This window comes from Dicentrarchus labrax, unplaced genomic scaffold (genome assembly GCF_905237075.1).
Source record: "Dicentrarchus labrax unplaced genomic scaffold, dlabrax2021, whole genome shotgun sequence".
NCBI classification, from domain to species: Eukaryota; Metazoa; Chordata; class Actinopteri; family Moronidae; genus Dicentrarchus; species Dicentrarchus labrax.
The window spans coordinates 46,619-63,328 of record NW_026136860.1 but is presented as its reverse complement, the minus strand read 5'-3'; the positions used below and the strand labels follow the sequence as shown (position 1 = coordinate 63,328).

At 39.4% G+C, this 16,710-nt stretch overlaps 1 protein-coding gene across 1 annotated transcript; it reads right to left on the bottom strand.

The window, feature by feature from the left end:
• Nucleotides 1-6,187: 6,187 nt before the first annotated feature.
• Nucleotides 6,188-8,322, bottom strand: LOC127360208 (tripartite motif-containing protein 16-like). Its single transcript, XM_051394498.1, has one exon. The coding sequence runs from the start codon at nucleotides 8,208-8,210 to the stop codon at nucleotides 6,546-6,548; it is 1,665 nt and encodes a 554-aa protein (XP_051250458.1). The 5' UTR covers nucleotides 8,211-8,322; the 3' UTR covers nucleotides 6,188-6,545.
• Between the last annotated feature and the right edge of the window lie 8,388 nt (nucleotides 8,323-16,710).

Sequence of the window (16,710 nt, the reverse complement as noted above, 5' to 3'; positions counted from 1 at the left end):
ACAGAGTCTTTGAGATAAGATAACATGTTCTTTTATTTATCCACAGTAGGGGAAATTTAAAATTGCCCCGGCAACGAAGGGTAAATGTAGAGCAAATAGTGGAAAAGAATAAAAAATACATTAACATTTTAAAAACAGATAGACTTTATACAATAAAGTGGAATATTGTCCAGATGGATAACTATACATGTGCAAAGCTTTAAAGTATTGTACGAAAACAAAAAGAGTTGTGCTTCACAGGTTAATAGTTAACAGTTAATCAAGTCATTCTTGAGAACAGGAAGAAGAGATAGGAGTTATCGAGGGTTCAAGGGTGAATTTTATTGTCATTATACGATACTGGATTGCACTATAACATGCAGTTGTAGTCCTCTCCACTCACACACTGAAAATGTGATATTCAAACGGACAAAAGACTCACTGTCTACCTTCTCTTCCTGTACAGTGCAAAGAGGAAAAACACCTCAAGATGTGAACATGAGGAAAACAATCTAAAATACATTCACTGATTATCTAAGTCATAAAGCAACTATTAAAACATTGAACCAGAAAACAATGAAAACATACAATGAATTTCACATAATTAGATTCATAAACGAGGTGACAAGATGTTAAAGTCTGTTTTTTATTTGCTTATTCAACAAAAATGAAACTACAAGATATCAGAATCCAAATGAGTTTTATTGTAGTCGGTTTTACCATGAAAGGAAATTGCCTTGTTATCTTGGTACATATCAATAATCATAAAATGCTGACAATATAAACCAAACAAGGACTTCAAGTCAAGAAGCATAAATAGAATCTTATAAAAATAACATTAACATAGTTATTTAAATAGAAGCAGTTTATACATCTGTAGCAGATTTGTATTCTAACTCTTTATCCAAATACATATTATATACATATATAACTTTATTACAGTGACTCAGAACACTTCATATAACATTTCTTGTCCTATAATCCTCAGGATGACAGACACTTCATACAGTTTATATTTGATGAGGAAAGGTTTGTGCTGTGCTCACCACTATACACACCTATCAGCTAAAGATGAGCGGCCCTTTTGCCATATGTGTACAAGTCAGTCCTGTTGCACACACAGTGACTATTTAAAAGAACAGAGGGACAAGATCTCAGAGGCTCTGGGAATTATTGTTAATAATTTAACTCACAAAAACTAAAGGGAGAGAATTGATCCTGGAGAGGATAATATTCATTTTTCAGATTCCACCTCAGCTGAAGGTCTCCAAAAACTACATGAAGTGCTGTGATATACAATACTGATGGTGGGCCTCTGAAACCACTGGACACTAAAGCACCAACACTGATATGTCAGCCTGAGTAGATCAATAATAAAAACATAATCAACCCAAAAGAAACTTAATTTGATATCAGTCTCATCAATGTTCATTTTCACTCTTACTTCCATTATCAGTCGTTATGACGCTGGCTTATATTTATAATAAGTAATGTAATGAAACAGGTGGGGCCCTGTGATTGGTCCATTTGAAGGGATTGCTGCCGCTGGATTGGACCAATAGATGACAGCAGTGTGTTTAAACCCCAGCTGACAGCAACCTTTCCTTCCCTTCACCTCTTCCACTTCCAACAATGGGCCAGAATCTAGTTCAGTGTATAGTTATAAGAGCCTTAACTGCAGGCAAACCTTTCTGGAGAGTTTGTATGGTTCTGTGTTGTATATTTAGTGTTTCTGATAGACCTGTCTAGCTTTAGATTCTCTCACTTTGGACACTGTTACTCGTGAATAGCAGCCTGTACATATAGAGCAGCTAGGAGCAGTTTGGTTGGAGTGAGGAGCTCTTTCTGTTGCTCAACATTTTTCTCTTGTTTGTGGTTCAGGAGGTTACAGAGACTTGTCATTTGCTTACATTTTGGTTTCTTTGCTAGAGAAGTTTTGTTTTATCGTTTAGAGACAGAGAGCGATTCCAAAACAGTGTCTCTCACAAGTGAACTCAAAATGAGGAATGTTTTCCCTCAAGTGCCTCAGCTGCATATAAAGAAAAGAAACAGAGTGGGGTAGATTGTGCTTTAGGCTTAATGAACAATGGATGCAAGCTCATTGTCTACATTAAAGTCCTTTATGCACTTTAGCCCTTTTACTCACCATGTAGCAAATGTGTTGTCCAGCAGTACTGGGGCAAAGACATAGTTGGGGTAAAATGGTGCATACGTCCAAATACTAGGAACTTTGTGGGTAAGTTTGAATGTCTGACAACAAAAGTGACTCACTGATTTAGTGGCAGATGCAGGATTTGTAGGGTAATACCCAACGTTAGCCAGCAGATGTCAGTGTGACTCTACAGTGTTGATTTAGAGGGAAAGGTTCTGTGTTTGTTGCTTTCAGACGTCAGGTCCTTCTGATGCTGATTCTAATTGAACTGAATGCAGCGTTTCATCTGGATGTTATCATTATAAAATCCTTCCTAAAGTACTTCTGCAGTGAAAAAGGTGGAGTAACTTTACCTGTGATGGTGCAATAAATCCATCACAGCTGTCAGGAACTCTAATCTGCTTTAGATGCATTTCTTTGTTGTCAGTTGAGGATCAATTAGAAAACCTCTTGAGCTCAGCAGCTGTTTGTGGACTGACAGATTTCACTGTGGACAAAATGACTGACAAATGTTCTTCTGCTCTGAACATGAACTCTGAACTTTGTGGTGTTTCAGGAGGAAAAGTGCCTCAGTTATTCTCTCATATTAGTTTCACAGTTTCTCCATCAGCTTTGTATGAGACCCTGGAATGAAGACAAGAAGAAAATACTTTGTTCATGTTTGTTTATTCATGATGTAAAGCTTCAGTTTGTTCACACGTCCCATCAGTAAAGTCTGTTCAATGACTCTTGTTCAATGAGTTCATGTACAGATTCACTTCATCCACACAATCAGTTTGTTTGATTACAGTCTCAGCTATGTACAAGGAAACAATCAATCATCTCCTTATTGAGTAATTACAGTTTTATAATACCTCACAGAACCTGATTTATACATCCATTTGATCAACAACAACAAACAAATAAATGTGATTATAGATTTATTTACAAATGTACAAAATATCTCTGATAAAGGAAGGTCTGGTTCTTTCTCTCTTAAGACTCATGCAGTGGAAGAGAAACAACAACATACAAATACATCAATACTAAACAGACACAGGAAGGAGCACCACCTAAAGACACTCAAACATTTGTATAATATTCTACATACAAATAGTTAACAGGGTTTACGGGTCAGGAAGGAGGGCCCCCTGACAGAATTTAGCTCCGGGCCCCAGGGAGGTCAGGACCGGCTCTGCTCACTGGATCCACTGTAGAAACTGTCAGTAGTTTGAAATATGTTGGAACTGTGATTGATGGCCACCTTAACTTCACACAGAGAACTGAATCTATTTTTAAAGAAGCCACACAGAGATTGTATCTGCACTTTTACTGGTTGGACACCGTTTGTCACCATGTATGACACAATGAACTTTTACTATAAATCTTTTATTGTCATAAAAACATGTTCTGAACTAAAAGTGGAGACAAAGTGAGTTGAGGTGCTTTAACCTCCATTACATCCCTGGTTAGCAGGATGAAGGCGCCCTCTTGTGTATCTTCCTTTGTCAGTGTGCTCACAGGAGTCACAGCCTGATGCTGCATTCAGGTCACGTGGGAAAAGATTGTAGAGGAGAGATTACATTAATTATTCAGATCAACTCTTATGTTGAAAATACTATTTGGGGATTTGAGGCTAATGGTTCAAATATCTCTGCTAAATGGCCTCGTCCTGCATTAGAAAAGTAGTCTACGCAGTTAAAACACCCAAAGAGCTGATAGAACAGTGGCATCAGGGAGAAGAAAACACTGAATTTGTTAAACAAAAGTCTATTAATTGACAGTTAAAAATGAATAAAATACTAAATACAGACAGAGGATTGTATAAAAAGTTCATAAAAGTATCAGGAAAACTCATCTCTTAAATTAAGGAAATAATTTGCTCCAAATTCCTCCAAACTGCTCATTTTACACAAACATCCTGCAGTTATTGTGTTCACTGTGGTTATTGTACCGTGTATCAGTTGTTCTGTACTCTTACTGTTATGCATTGAATATAACATGAATGATCCATAAAATATGTCACTTAGTTTACTCAATGATAGAAAGGGGGTCCAAGCACAGATTGAGAGCATGTGTGCAATAGAAACATAGATACTTGGTGCAGTGTACTGATAGTGTTTGACAAGAAGTAGTACTGCAGTATCTCACCATATCAATGTTGTATCACAGAGACTCTTTGTAGTGAAGGTGAATAATAAAAAGAGTGCACAAGTTCCTCAGTGTAGATTGTCCTCTGTAATTAAAATAAGAAACAGCAGGTGGAGCCAGACACACACAGACAGACATCAGTGAATCAGTCATCACTGCTGTTATCATTGAACCAGGTCAGTGAACGCACCTCGGCCTCTGAGCGAGGACCAGTCAAACACAACAGAAACAGCAGCAGCAGCACAACACAGAGCATGCTGGGAAACTACTATTCTTTAATGTCACTGGCCACTTGGTCAAAGTGACAGATACATAATATTGATCATTATTACTGTAATAAAAATGATGTGCAGTCATACAGTAGTCGTAGTAAAGGTAGTAGCAGTAGAAGAGCATGTTATCAGAATCACAGCTGATCTATAAGACAACATTTTATTATCACATTCTGCTTTGTGACTAAATGAACACACAGACTGTTGCCTTCAGGGACCACTGAGATATTTAAGTATAAAATCAGCACAAAGTCACCGACCTGCTGCTCTTTACCCTCACAAGAGTCTCAGTTTCCCCCCACAGTTAGCCACAGCTTCACTTCCACTCATAAAGGCAGTTCTTCCACCTCACAGCGGCTCACACTTTAAATTGAAACGGACTTTTTTAATCCAATGAGCTCCCTCGGTGCTTCATGTAAATGTGGACCCACACAGAGTGCTTTACTTTTTACTCAGCTAGTAACTGAAGCTACAGGAGGCTGTGTTTAAAATAGTTTGATGCTTGATTTACTAAATCAATCTGACGTTGTCATTGATGCTTAATACTTCAGTACTGGACAAAGGTGGAGTAACTTTACCTGTGATGCTGCAGTAAATCAATCACAGTTACAGGAACCCTGATCACCACTCTTTTAGATGCATTTCTTTGTTTCAAATTGAGGATCAAATACAAACCTCTTGAGCACAGCAGCTGTTTATCTCTTTATTGATTATGATCATGTTGATTCCATTTGTGTAACACCTCACATTTCCTCATTTGTACATAGACAACAACTACAAATGTCCTCTAGCAAATTGTAATGTTAAAATCATATCAAATTATGAGCAAAATATAGACGAGGGGATTAGAAAGAAAGGGATCCAAACAAGGTGATGGTCCTTATGAAGCATGTGGAAGAAAATGATCACAGGAAATGTTTTTGGATAGATCATTTGAATTTTTTCCAATTTCCACAAATGAATTTGAATTTTTTCCAATTTCCACAAATGAATCTGAATTTCAGATACTTAAGGCTCATCAGTAGCTCTATAACAACTCAAAAAGATGGAAAGTGCATCATTTCTACAAGTGGTGGTTCTTTTAGTTGAAATAAGACACATAAAGTATTTTCATATATGGAATAAAAATATACAGCCACAGTAAGAAACAAATCTGAAATGCCAATAAATGAAATCATATTTATCCTGATAAACTGAGTGACATTTTGTGGGAATGAACATCTCTCCTGACCTCTGTTTGCTCTGTCTCAGTAAGATTTTAGATTTGTGGCAAACTACGAGTACACAGCAAATGAACAAAAACCATAGCTTCCTCTTTAGCTTAAATAATGATTAGCAGCAGGGTTTTGGTGAGGTCTGGTAGAGGCTCTCCAAACCGACGCTGCGGATATTTGAAACGTTTTCTCTCCTCCCTTCCCCTCCTATGTGTAGCGGTTGTGTACTCTGTCGTTGCCTTGAGTTCATTATGCGAAGGAAACTCATCATTTTGGCAAACCCGCCATTTATCCACAGCATTTAGCGAACTATTAATTATACAGTCAGTCCCGGATTCAAAACACTATTACAAACACTATTAAAACTTACTTGGTATTTCTAAGTTCATGGGCAATGACTATGAAACCTTTGAATATTATGTGAAAATACACAATAAAACTTACTCTTCCCACACAGTTTATTTATTACATGAAAGACATATATAGTTTTACTTGAATAATTCCAGTTCTCACTGATACTTACAATTAGAAAATAACAATTGTGACAGTTAACCTAATAAATATTACTAGTATGGCTGAACAGACACAGGAAGGAGCGCCACCTAAACACACTCAAACATTTACAGGACAACTAATGAGAAGATGTCAAAGTACCGCCCACAATGTTTGATTGACAGCTGATCTCTGTGCAGTGAAGAAACGCCACAACAATCAGCTCTCAGCAACAAACATGAAGACAAAATCAGTTTAAGGATTCAAACTCAGAGTTTAACACAAAGTCCCTGAAATGACTTCTGTCTATTTCAGTTTATAGAACTCAGCAGTGGATTCATAATAAAGATAAAGTCCAGCATAGAGAGGCTGAGTGAATGTGGTCTGGACTCTGTGGAGGAGAGTCATGGTTTCAGAGACGCTGTAGAAGGACAGAATACCTGCACTGTGATCCAGATACACTCCAACTCTGGAGGACTGAGGACCTGAGACAGGAGTTGAGACATTGATGTACCTAAAGTTATATCTGTTATTGTCACAATATAATGACCAAGATTTGTTATTGTGTCCAAATCCACATTCATTCCAGCTCCCTGCTCTGCTGATATTCTTGTATGCGACTGCTACATAAACTCCTCCCCCTCTCCACTCCACCTCCCAGTAACAACGTCCAGTCAGACTCTCTCTACTCAGGACCTGCCTATATACAGTGAATCTGTCTGGGTGACTAGAATAAGACTGTTGTTGACTCATGTATGTTACTTTTCTGTTCCCCTCAGATAATAACAGCTGTGTGTTTGCTGTGTTTGGATCCAGTGTGAGTTCACATGAATATTGTAAGAATCCAGCTCTGGTCTTGGGCTCTGGTTGTGACAGTAAAACATCCACTTCAGTCAATGTCAGTGAGACGTTTGTCCATTTGTCCCTCAGAACGTCCTGTAGTTTATCTCTGAGCTCTGACACAGCCGCTGTCACATCCTCAAAGTACCTCAGAGGACGGATATTGATGCTGGATGTAGATTCACTGAGTGCTGACAGTGAGGGGTAGTTGTGTAGAAACTGGGTGTGGTCCTCTGTGTGTGACAGCTTCTTCATCTCAGCGTCTTTCCTCTTCAGCTCAGTGATCTCCTGCTCCAGCTTCTCCTGAAGCTCTTTGACTCGACTCACTTCAGTTTCCTGCTGGGATCTGACCTGCTGCTTCACATCAGAGCTTCTTTTCTCCATGAGACGGATCAGCTGAGTGAAGATCTTCTCACTGTCCTCCACTGCTTTATCAGCAGAGCGATTGATAGCCTCCACCTCCCGTTGAAGCTCCTTCACATCTTTCTCTCTGTCCTGGATTCTCTGCTGGATGTTTTGTCGACTCACCTCGAGCTCTCTCTGCCTCTCAGTCCTTTCTGCTGCAGCTGAGACTGTGTCGTGGCCTTTATGTTCATCCACAGAGCAGAGATAACAGATACACTGCTGATCAGTACGGCAGAAGATCTTCATCACCTCATCATGACGAGAGCAGATGTTCTCCTGGAGCTTCTTGGAGGGGTCCACCAGCTTGTGTTTTATAAAGGTAAGTGAGTCAAAGTGAGGCTGGAGGTGTTTCTCACAGTAAGATGCCAGACAGACCAGACAGGACTTGAGGGCTTTCAGTTTTCTCCCAGTGCAGACATCACAGGCCACATCTTCAGGTCCAGCATAGCAGAGATCAGCAGGAGCAGCTTGGAGTCCAGTCTTCTTCAGTTCCTCCACTAAATCTGCTAACATGGTGCTTTTCAGCAGGACAGGCCTCGGTGTGAAGGTCTGCCTACACTGAGGGCAGCTGTGGATTTTCTTCTCATCCTCTCCATCCCAGTAGCTTTTAATACAGTTCATGCAGTAGCTGTGTCCACAGGGAGTAGTCACCGGATCCTTCAGTAGATCCAGACAGATGGAACAAGAGAAGGTTTCTCGGTCCAGCTGAACTCCTTTCTGCGCCATTTCACCTCTCAGTGACAACGACTGTCTGAGTTTCACTTCCTTATAAATGAGGCCGGGTTGAGCTCTGATCTCAACAACATGTGTCTCTGCAGTGAATGGGGCCTGTCAGCTCTTGCTCATGTTGGTTACACCCATCTACAAACTGTAGATCTGAAGGGGAGGGAACAAGGAAATACATGAACAGAGTGTAGCTCGCTGTGTTTGAATCAGGAAGAAGAGGGAGGGGTTATCGAGGGTTTAAAGTTCTGTTTTATTGTCATTATACAACACAGGATTGCACAATAACATGCAGTTGTAGTCCTCTCCACTCACACACTGAAAATGTCAAATTCAAATGGATAAAAACTGACTGGAAAGGAGTAAAAGATTCACTGTGTCTAACTTCTCTTCCTGTACAAAGAGGAAAAACAGCTCAAGATGGCAACATGAAGAAAAACATCCAAAAGTTACTCACTGATTATTAAATCATAAAACAACTATCAAAATGTTACAGGCCTCAAGCATGAGTTACCCGTAAGCAGGTATAGTATCCTGTTTTGTGCAGGAAAAGCAGAGACAGGAGACGTTACTTGTGATCGCTCAGCAGGCTGTTCTCTGTTTTTATTTAACAGAATCTTTCTTTTTCACTTCATTTAAACCAACTTAGTGTTTTGTTCACAACAATCTTCATTTTGCAATTTACATGACATCAAGCTTTAAGGTTCATATACTAACCCACTGGACTGACATTTTACAAATGTACAAAATGACTGCTGAATGAAACAGAAATCAAATTCAAACTCCTAATTTGTACCATTGTTCACCAACAGTGACTGCTATTTAGGTCCAACACCACATTTACAGTAGCATTAATACTTTTAAGCCCAAGCTGTTCACATTTTTACTAAATTCTTAAACACAAAGTATACATAACAATAACAGGCCATCATTACAAAAATACCTTTGCCCTTTTTAACTTTACCAAAATATTTGATCTATATATTATTATTATTATTATTATTATTATTATTATTATTATTATTATTATTATTATATTATCCTGGTAACATGACTTAGATGAACGACTTAACAACTTTACACAACTTGTGCAGGGGCGGATCTACCGGGGTGGCATAGGGTGGCAAGTGCCACCCTAAAAGAAAGCCTTGCCACCCCTGCTGCCACCCCAGTTGGCAGCAACGAATTCAAAGAAAAGTTACGGCATTTGACATTTACGAGCGTGAATCTCCAATGTCCGACTGCACTGAATGCAGCACGAGATAACGTCAGAGCGGCCGGCAAGACACTGATTGGTTGGAAACACTGAGTGGCGCGAAGCGAGGGAGCCAGGAGTCGCGAGGACAGGAGAGACGGGAGGAAAGAGGTAAAAACTTATTAACTATCGATCAATAAATTGAATTATAATGAAAGCACAGTGCGAGCATACACTGTAACACATTGACTGTAGAATTTACAGTAAATAGCTGGCAGAAAAAGTTGCCAGTAAAGTAAAATTGCTGTTAATTACTGTAAAAAGGATTACAGTATATTACAGGATCACTTTTACAGGTTTTTGTTGTATATAAATTACAGCAATTTGTTGTTGTTGTTGTTTTTTTCTTGGAAAAATCTAGTTTACAACATTATCTTGTATTCTATTCAAATTACAGAGGTTACCTGGCAACTAAAGTTGCCAGTAAATAGCTGTTAATACTTCACAATACAATATGTTGTTGTAGAATGTTTTTACTGTTCATTTTTCTTTTTCACATTAGCAGCTTTGCAAAATATGCATATTGAATGAGACCAGGCTTGCTGTTACTCCAAAATTCATCAACATTAGATTTTCTTCACCTGTTAAATAAAACCAGAGTCAGAGCTGCAACAAAACATCTTTTATTAAAACTCAATAGTTTTACAACATGCCTTCAGAACTCAATTCGAATCCCCATAAATGGTATGGTATTCATTTCTCAATTATTATTGAGAAATGAATAGCACTCTCCTATCTGCCTGTTAAATATAAGGCTTCAGACAGAAACTGGTTAGCCTAATTAAGCACAGACTGGAAACGGGGAAACAGCTAGCCTGGCTTGGTCCAAAAGTAACAAAATCTGCCTACTAGCACCTTTAAATCTCACTTTTAACCTTTTACTGTGCGTTATGTGCCTTTAATGGACGTGGTATCGATCTTCTCATCTAACTGTCCACCAGATAGCGAATAGGTCAGCTTTGCACTGCAGTGAACGGAGTCCAGATGCAAAGCATATTTTAACCAGCTAAAACAATCTATATCAGTTCTAGTGTACGTTGTATAGAGAAAATTCACACCGCTTTACATCGCTGTCAGACGGCCCTTATACCGTATAACTCACGTATTCCTTCGCATAAGCGCAACTTTGCCCGCTGCGGCCGCACCGTATTATGCCGTATGCGTAGGAATACGTGATGGGAATTGCGGCTCTTTTTAGAGAACCGGTTCTTTTGGCTCGGCTCACTAAAATGAGCCGGCTCTTCCGGCTCCCAAGTGGCTCCTCAGATTTTTTGTTACTTAAATCAATTGATTACAAAATGATGTGTAAAATGAATATCTAATGTAAATACATACATTATATCAAATGTTTATTATTTATATGGATTTATTAATATACTCAACATGGAATTTTAAAATACAAAAACAAAGACCCATCTCAATTAGACAAAAAGCTGCTCAATATGACATTTTTAACTATGCAGTCTACACTCTGCCTTTGAAGCGTCTATCACATATATACATATATGTCCAAACTTTACTACATTTTCTGTCATTCTCATTTTCCTCACCTTTCCAGTGTGTAGTCTCTGTCTATGTAGCAAGTTCTCTCGCTCTGTCACGTCTCCCTCCCACCTGTTCACATGCTCACTGTGCCGTGTGTGTCTGTAACCCCTCCCGCCACCCTCCTGCTCCTCAGTGTAGATACACAGACGCCGCCACACATCTTGACCAATCACGCAGCTTTAACAGAAAAAAATGAGGAAAAACGGGGAAAAAAATCCGGATCTGGCTCCCAATCAGGAGCCGGCTCCCGTCGTTCACTTCAAAGAGCCGGATCGTTCGGGACCGACCCATCACTAGTAGGAATACGTGAGTTATACGGTTGAGAAATGTAGTGCCAAAGGAAAGGGCCGTCTGACGGAGATGTAAAGCGGTGTGAATTTTCTCTATACAACGTACACTAGAACTGATATAGATTGTTTTAGGTGGTTAAAATTCGCTTTGCATCTGGACTCTGTTCACTGCAGTGCAAAGCTGAGCGTCTGTGCCGGGAGCAGCTCTCTGCTTCTCCAAACTGAGGGATCGCTGAGCAGCAGCTAATGTAGCTAACACACCGACTATAGATAAGTACTTCATATGAGCCCAGTTCAAAAAACCCAAACTATCCCTTTAACTCTATCTGTCCGAGTTAGGGATATAATGTGAAAAACGCCTGCTGTTGTTGCCGATGTTCACCATATCTCTGGGGCTGGTGCTGGAAGAACAACAGATTTTGCAGCTGCGCCGGCTAAATCCATTATTCACACTATATCCCTAACTCGGATAGATAGAGATATGGTTGAAAATCTGCAAAATGTCCCTTTAAGAACAATGTCCACTCATATAGTGGGGAAGACAAGAATCCTCATCTTTTGCATATGACTTACGCTCAAAGCCATTCAAAGTCCATGAATGGCCTGAGGAGAGAGGAGACGTGAGGATTGACTGAGCTGTTCTTCTTCTCATGTATCTTCCCACTTCTTTGGCTGACCAGCTTTGCTGTCTTGGTGCCACTGATGGGGTTGAGTCCAATGAAACATCTGAAATCACAAAATCACATGAAAAGAAACTTCATGAAAAAACTGCGCTCACAGCTGCTCCACAAGAAAGAGCAGAATATCACGTTGTTCAAGACAAGCTCATCATTTGCCCATCCAATATGAAAAACTGCAAAACATGAAAAAACTAAAATTAGGCTGTTAATCATTTTTCATTATCATTTCAGTTGTGCTGTCCAGGCAAGCTGAACCAGGAAGTGGCTCTACAATGCAATGACTAATACAGTGGAAATGTCATAACGGTTAAAGGGATAGTTTGGAGTTCTTGTCAAAAGATTGTATGAGTTACTGACCAGTAGTAATATAATTGCATCAACATAGCCTCAGGCAGCAGGTACTCTGGTTGGAGATTTCCCGACTGCTTGCTCCTTGTACACCAGATTCAGATTCACTTTGCTAAAATAATGGGTAATTACAGTCAATAACACAAATAAAACATTGTTCTCACCACAGAGCTGACTTCGTGGCCGGTGTTTCTGACATCAACTGTGCACGTGCTCCTCTTTCAATTTAATGCAATCCCATATCAACAGTATTTAACTGTAATACGCATCATCTACAGTCAGAATACAGCTCGCCTGTCATTTTACAATATGTTACTGTGGGAAAATGCTGTCAGCTACTGTCATTATTTTGGACCCATGATGCATTGCCATGTACAGTTATACTTTGTAAAATGACAGAACAAGAAGTTACTGTAAAATTTGACTGTAGAAATTACAACAATGTGTTACAGTGTAGTTGCAATGCTGATTTTGAGATGATAAAAATCAGGTTGAAGAACGTTATTTCGCTAACTGTACATGTAATGTTAGCTAGGTCTGACGTTAGTTCTGTGTAAAATAGGCTACAAAAGCTAATATTGATTCAACGTCTGTCAACGAAAACATTGTTAAGTTACTTTGAATTTTACAGAAATGAAGAGGAAAGGTAGCATAGAAAGGTTTTTCTCACCAAGTACTAGACAGAAAAAAGGGGGAAAAGGAGAGTCCTACCACTCTAATGGAGTTCACTCAGTTTTTGAAACCATACGAGGATGTTTTTATGAGTTGTTCAGCTTGTGTAAAATAGCGGTTGTTTTACCTGTGAGCAGTGCATCCTGTGAACAAAGTTTTTCATCTCTCAGGCTCATAAAGACTTATTTACGGTCTACTATGACAGAAAAGAGACTATCGAGTTTGGCTGTACTCAGCATTGAATCAAAACGCACAAAAGCATTAGATCTAGATACATTTGTGAAGCGGTTTGCTGAGCAACATGGAAATCGCCGCATTCAGCTGTTATAGGAATGACAACTTCATGTTATGCTCACTGGTGAGCCTTTACAAAGCTGTTAAAATGATGACCTCAACAGAATCTGCACTTTAAATTTCTGTGTGTGTGTGTGTGTGAGAAAGAAAAGTTTCAAATGTGACACTGGTGTAAATGGTGTAAACAAAATGTCAAAAAATTGTTCAAGCTACTGAGGGACAAATGGGGAGAATGTGTGTTCTGAGTAAACAATAAAAGTCATGTCCAGTACCTTGTTTGAGTGCCGTGACCCATTTATTTCCACAGTGTATTTATGCTCACCTTAGTACAGCTCAGTCCATAGATCTTCATGGGTAAGTATTTCTTTGGATAGTTTCTTCTGGTACAAATGCTGCCTGCAACGCTGCCTCTCTGACACAATCAAAAACTGTTTGCTTCCCCTCTGATACATCTGCCACTCATCACCTGTGTTTTACCTTAATGCCTTTCCTGTGATAATGCCCCACCTACAGTAGTGTTACCATACTTCTATCTCCTATTAAGTGAGATCACATTGTATGGTCACTTCTTCCTAATATGAACTGTTTCACATGAAACCTCAAATGCAAGACATTGATTGCATGAGATTAAGTTTGTCTGTATGAGTTTGTAAATGGCAGCCCGTGCCCTTTTGTAGTGTGTACATACTATTTGTCATCAAACTGTGATTAAATTCAGTATATATACACGTCTGCCATATGTTGCCACCCTTCAAAAATTCCTGCCTCCCTCTCGCCACCCCATCAATATTTTTCTAGATCCGCCCCTGTACACAACCGTACTTCACAAAGCTTTGACAAAACAAATACAAGACAGAGGGTATGTCAAGGAGCAGGGACCAGAAATAAAAGAAGTATTAAGAGGAGCGAGCAAGATTTCATTGCAGGAAAACTCAGTTTCTTAGCTGAGCAAACTACTGTTTTACACATCAAACGTTGTCAAAATAACATAATGAAGTCCTTATAAAAAAAGTCCTTATAAATGCTTTGTGACAAGATATGACACACTACTAACCTGTTTTGTGCAGGAGAAGCCTCACGCAGCCCTACTAGCACTCACCAAAGTGGACACTCCCTCTTGTGGCACAACTGGGAAATTGCACTTTTAAAACTACTACTCCCATGTCTTGTAAAGATTCATTAACATTTGACCTTTTTCACTGGCTAATACACAAAACATTTTAACAGTTGTGACTATACATTTGTAGGCGTCACAGAAACATTTTGAATGAATTTAAAGGAGTAAATATGTTGATTACACCAGAATACAATGAAAACAATACAATTAATGTTACATAATTACATTCATCCTGAGTTTTATATCGGAGGTGAGAAGATATTAAAGTCTGTTATTTACTTGCTAATTAAAGAAAATGTAAAGAACAAGATATTAGAATCAGAGTGAGTTTTATTATAAGAAGGTTTTCAATACAAGGAATTTGCCTTGTTATCTTTGTGCATAATAAACATAAAGTGCTAAAAACTATAAATAAAGGAAACACGGACTTCAAGTCAAAAAGCACAAAAATAAAAACATTATAAAGAGAAAAATAATATGTACAATAAGACTGTTATATATATTTTTATTTTAGCTCTTTGGTTGTTTGAACTTCTTTAATGCAGGACGAGGCTGTTTATCAGAGGTTCTGTGAATATAGTTTGTTTTCAGGTCTTCAAAGTCAAATCAAACAAAAATGCTGAGATATGTCTACTGTATTTATTTTCTAAAGTTTTCTAACACCCCATAAAACCAAGAAGGCCTCCCGACCTACTAAATAACTAAAGAATACATAATACAGACAGAGAATTGTATAAAAAGTTCCCTAAAATATCAGGAAAACTGATCTCTGATCAATATTCAAAGGAAATAATCTGCTCAAACTTCATCCAAATCTCTGGTTTTACACAAACTTGCTGCAGTTATTATTGTGCCTTGAAAAGCACAATACTACTCTTCCCCATACTTATAATATTTTATTCTTCCGTACGTTTTTCGGCGCGCTTCTCCTCCCGCAGTTTTGGTGCACGTACACAAAAAAGGTATCAAACGTGCGGCTCGGTGAGGACATTAGTGCTATGACTTTTCTAAGCGTTTCGCCAAACTGTTTGCCGATAAATCCCCAAAAACCGGTCCAAAAAAATGAATGGGTGTGTATTGCGAGAATCTCCACCTGCCAGAGTGCGTGACATCATCACTAGAGTGTAGGGAGAGAGAAATATTTGACAAAAAATAAATTGGTAAACTGCTCTCAAGGCCACAAATGTCACTCTACAGACATAATTTATAGATAGAAACGTAGGTAAATCCGTTGGGGTCGCAGTGATACTACTGCTGAAGCTGTCAGACAAATAGTTTTGGCGGGAGACGCACTGATGCGCCAGCAACGCCCTCTCACGGCCCCATCTACTCCCATGTTAAAATGTAGAGGAGAAATGTTTAAAGGAGCTCGTTGAACCTCTCCTTTCTCAATCTCCCCAGGTCACATTTTTTAACTTTAGCCACTGAAACTCGGCAGTGCTATAGTCAACAAGATGACGACGCTCACGGTCTTTTTGGTTTTCATTTCCGTCGTTCCTGGCCATGAGTTTGAGGGGATTCATTTTAAATGTTTCTGTCTCTCTCAAAAGTCTCAAGTGCTGTGGTCTCCCCTGGTTGCCACGACAACAAAGGCCTGCCTGTGAACACGAACACACACACACACACACACACACACACACACACACACACACACAGCGAGCTACAGAGGAGTATTAAGGTTTTACCAGAGCCCGTCTACGGAGAGCCTGGCCTCTCTCTATTAAGTCCCATTGTACCGAATACTGGTTGCAGTTCCAGCAGAGGTCCACTGGGGGCGCTCTCCCATCAGTGCAGAATGAATGGGAGCAGATGGAGCTAGACGGCTACATTTGTCTCTTTCACCTGATTGTGGTTGAGAAATCTCAGATCTGATTGTAGTTTTTGCAAGTTCAACATGGGTTATAGGTCGAAAGCTGAATGAACGAGTTCTGATGTCCTTTAGATTTCTTACAGGACGAGTTGTTGTTGCCCATAACGCGCTAGCATTCTGCTAATGAACGCTGATTGGTCAGTGAAGGACTGATTACGACCAGAGATCCCGCTCGATGGCATCATGGCATCCGAACCGGGACCACAATGTTAAGGCAGATTTTTAACAGCAACTTTTTTTGTGTTGCTGGTACTTTTATCTGCCTATCGTTACGTCTGTGTCGTCGATGCCTCGAGAGAAAAGGAAGCACAAAGAGACTCGGGGCTCGCCGTAAAGCGGTATCTCTGGCCGTACGATGTGTATGACGTCACTGACATTTTAAAAGACTTTTTAAAGAAAATAAGTGACTCTAACAAATCTAACACCCAGCAA

Bases quoted from the DNA above. Each gene is read 5' to 3' on its own strand.
- LOC127360208 (XM_051394498.1), bottom strand. From the start codon at position 8,210: ATGGCGCAGAAAGGAGTTCAGCTGGACCGAGAAACCTTCTCTTGTTCC.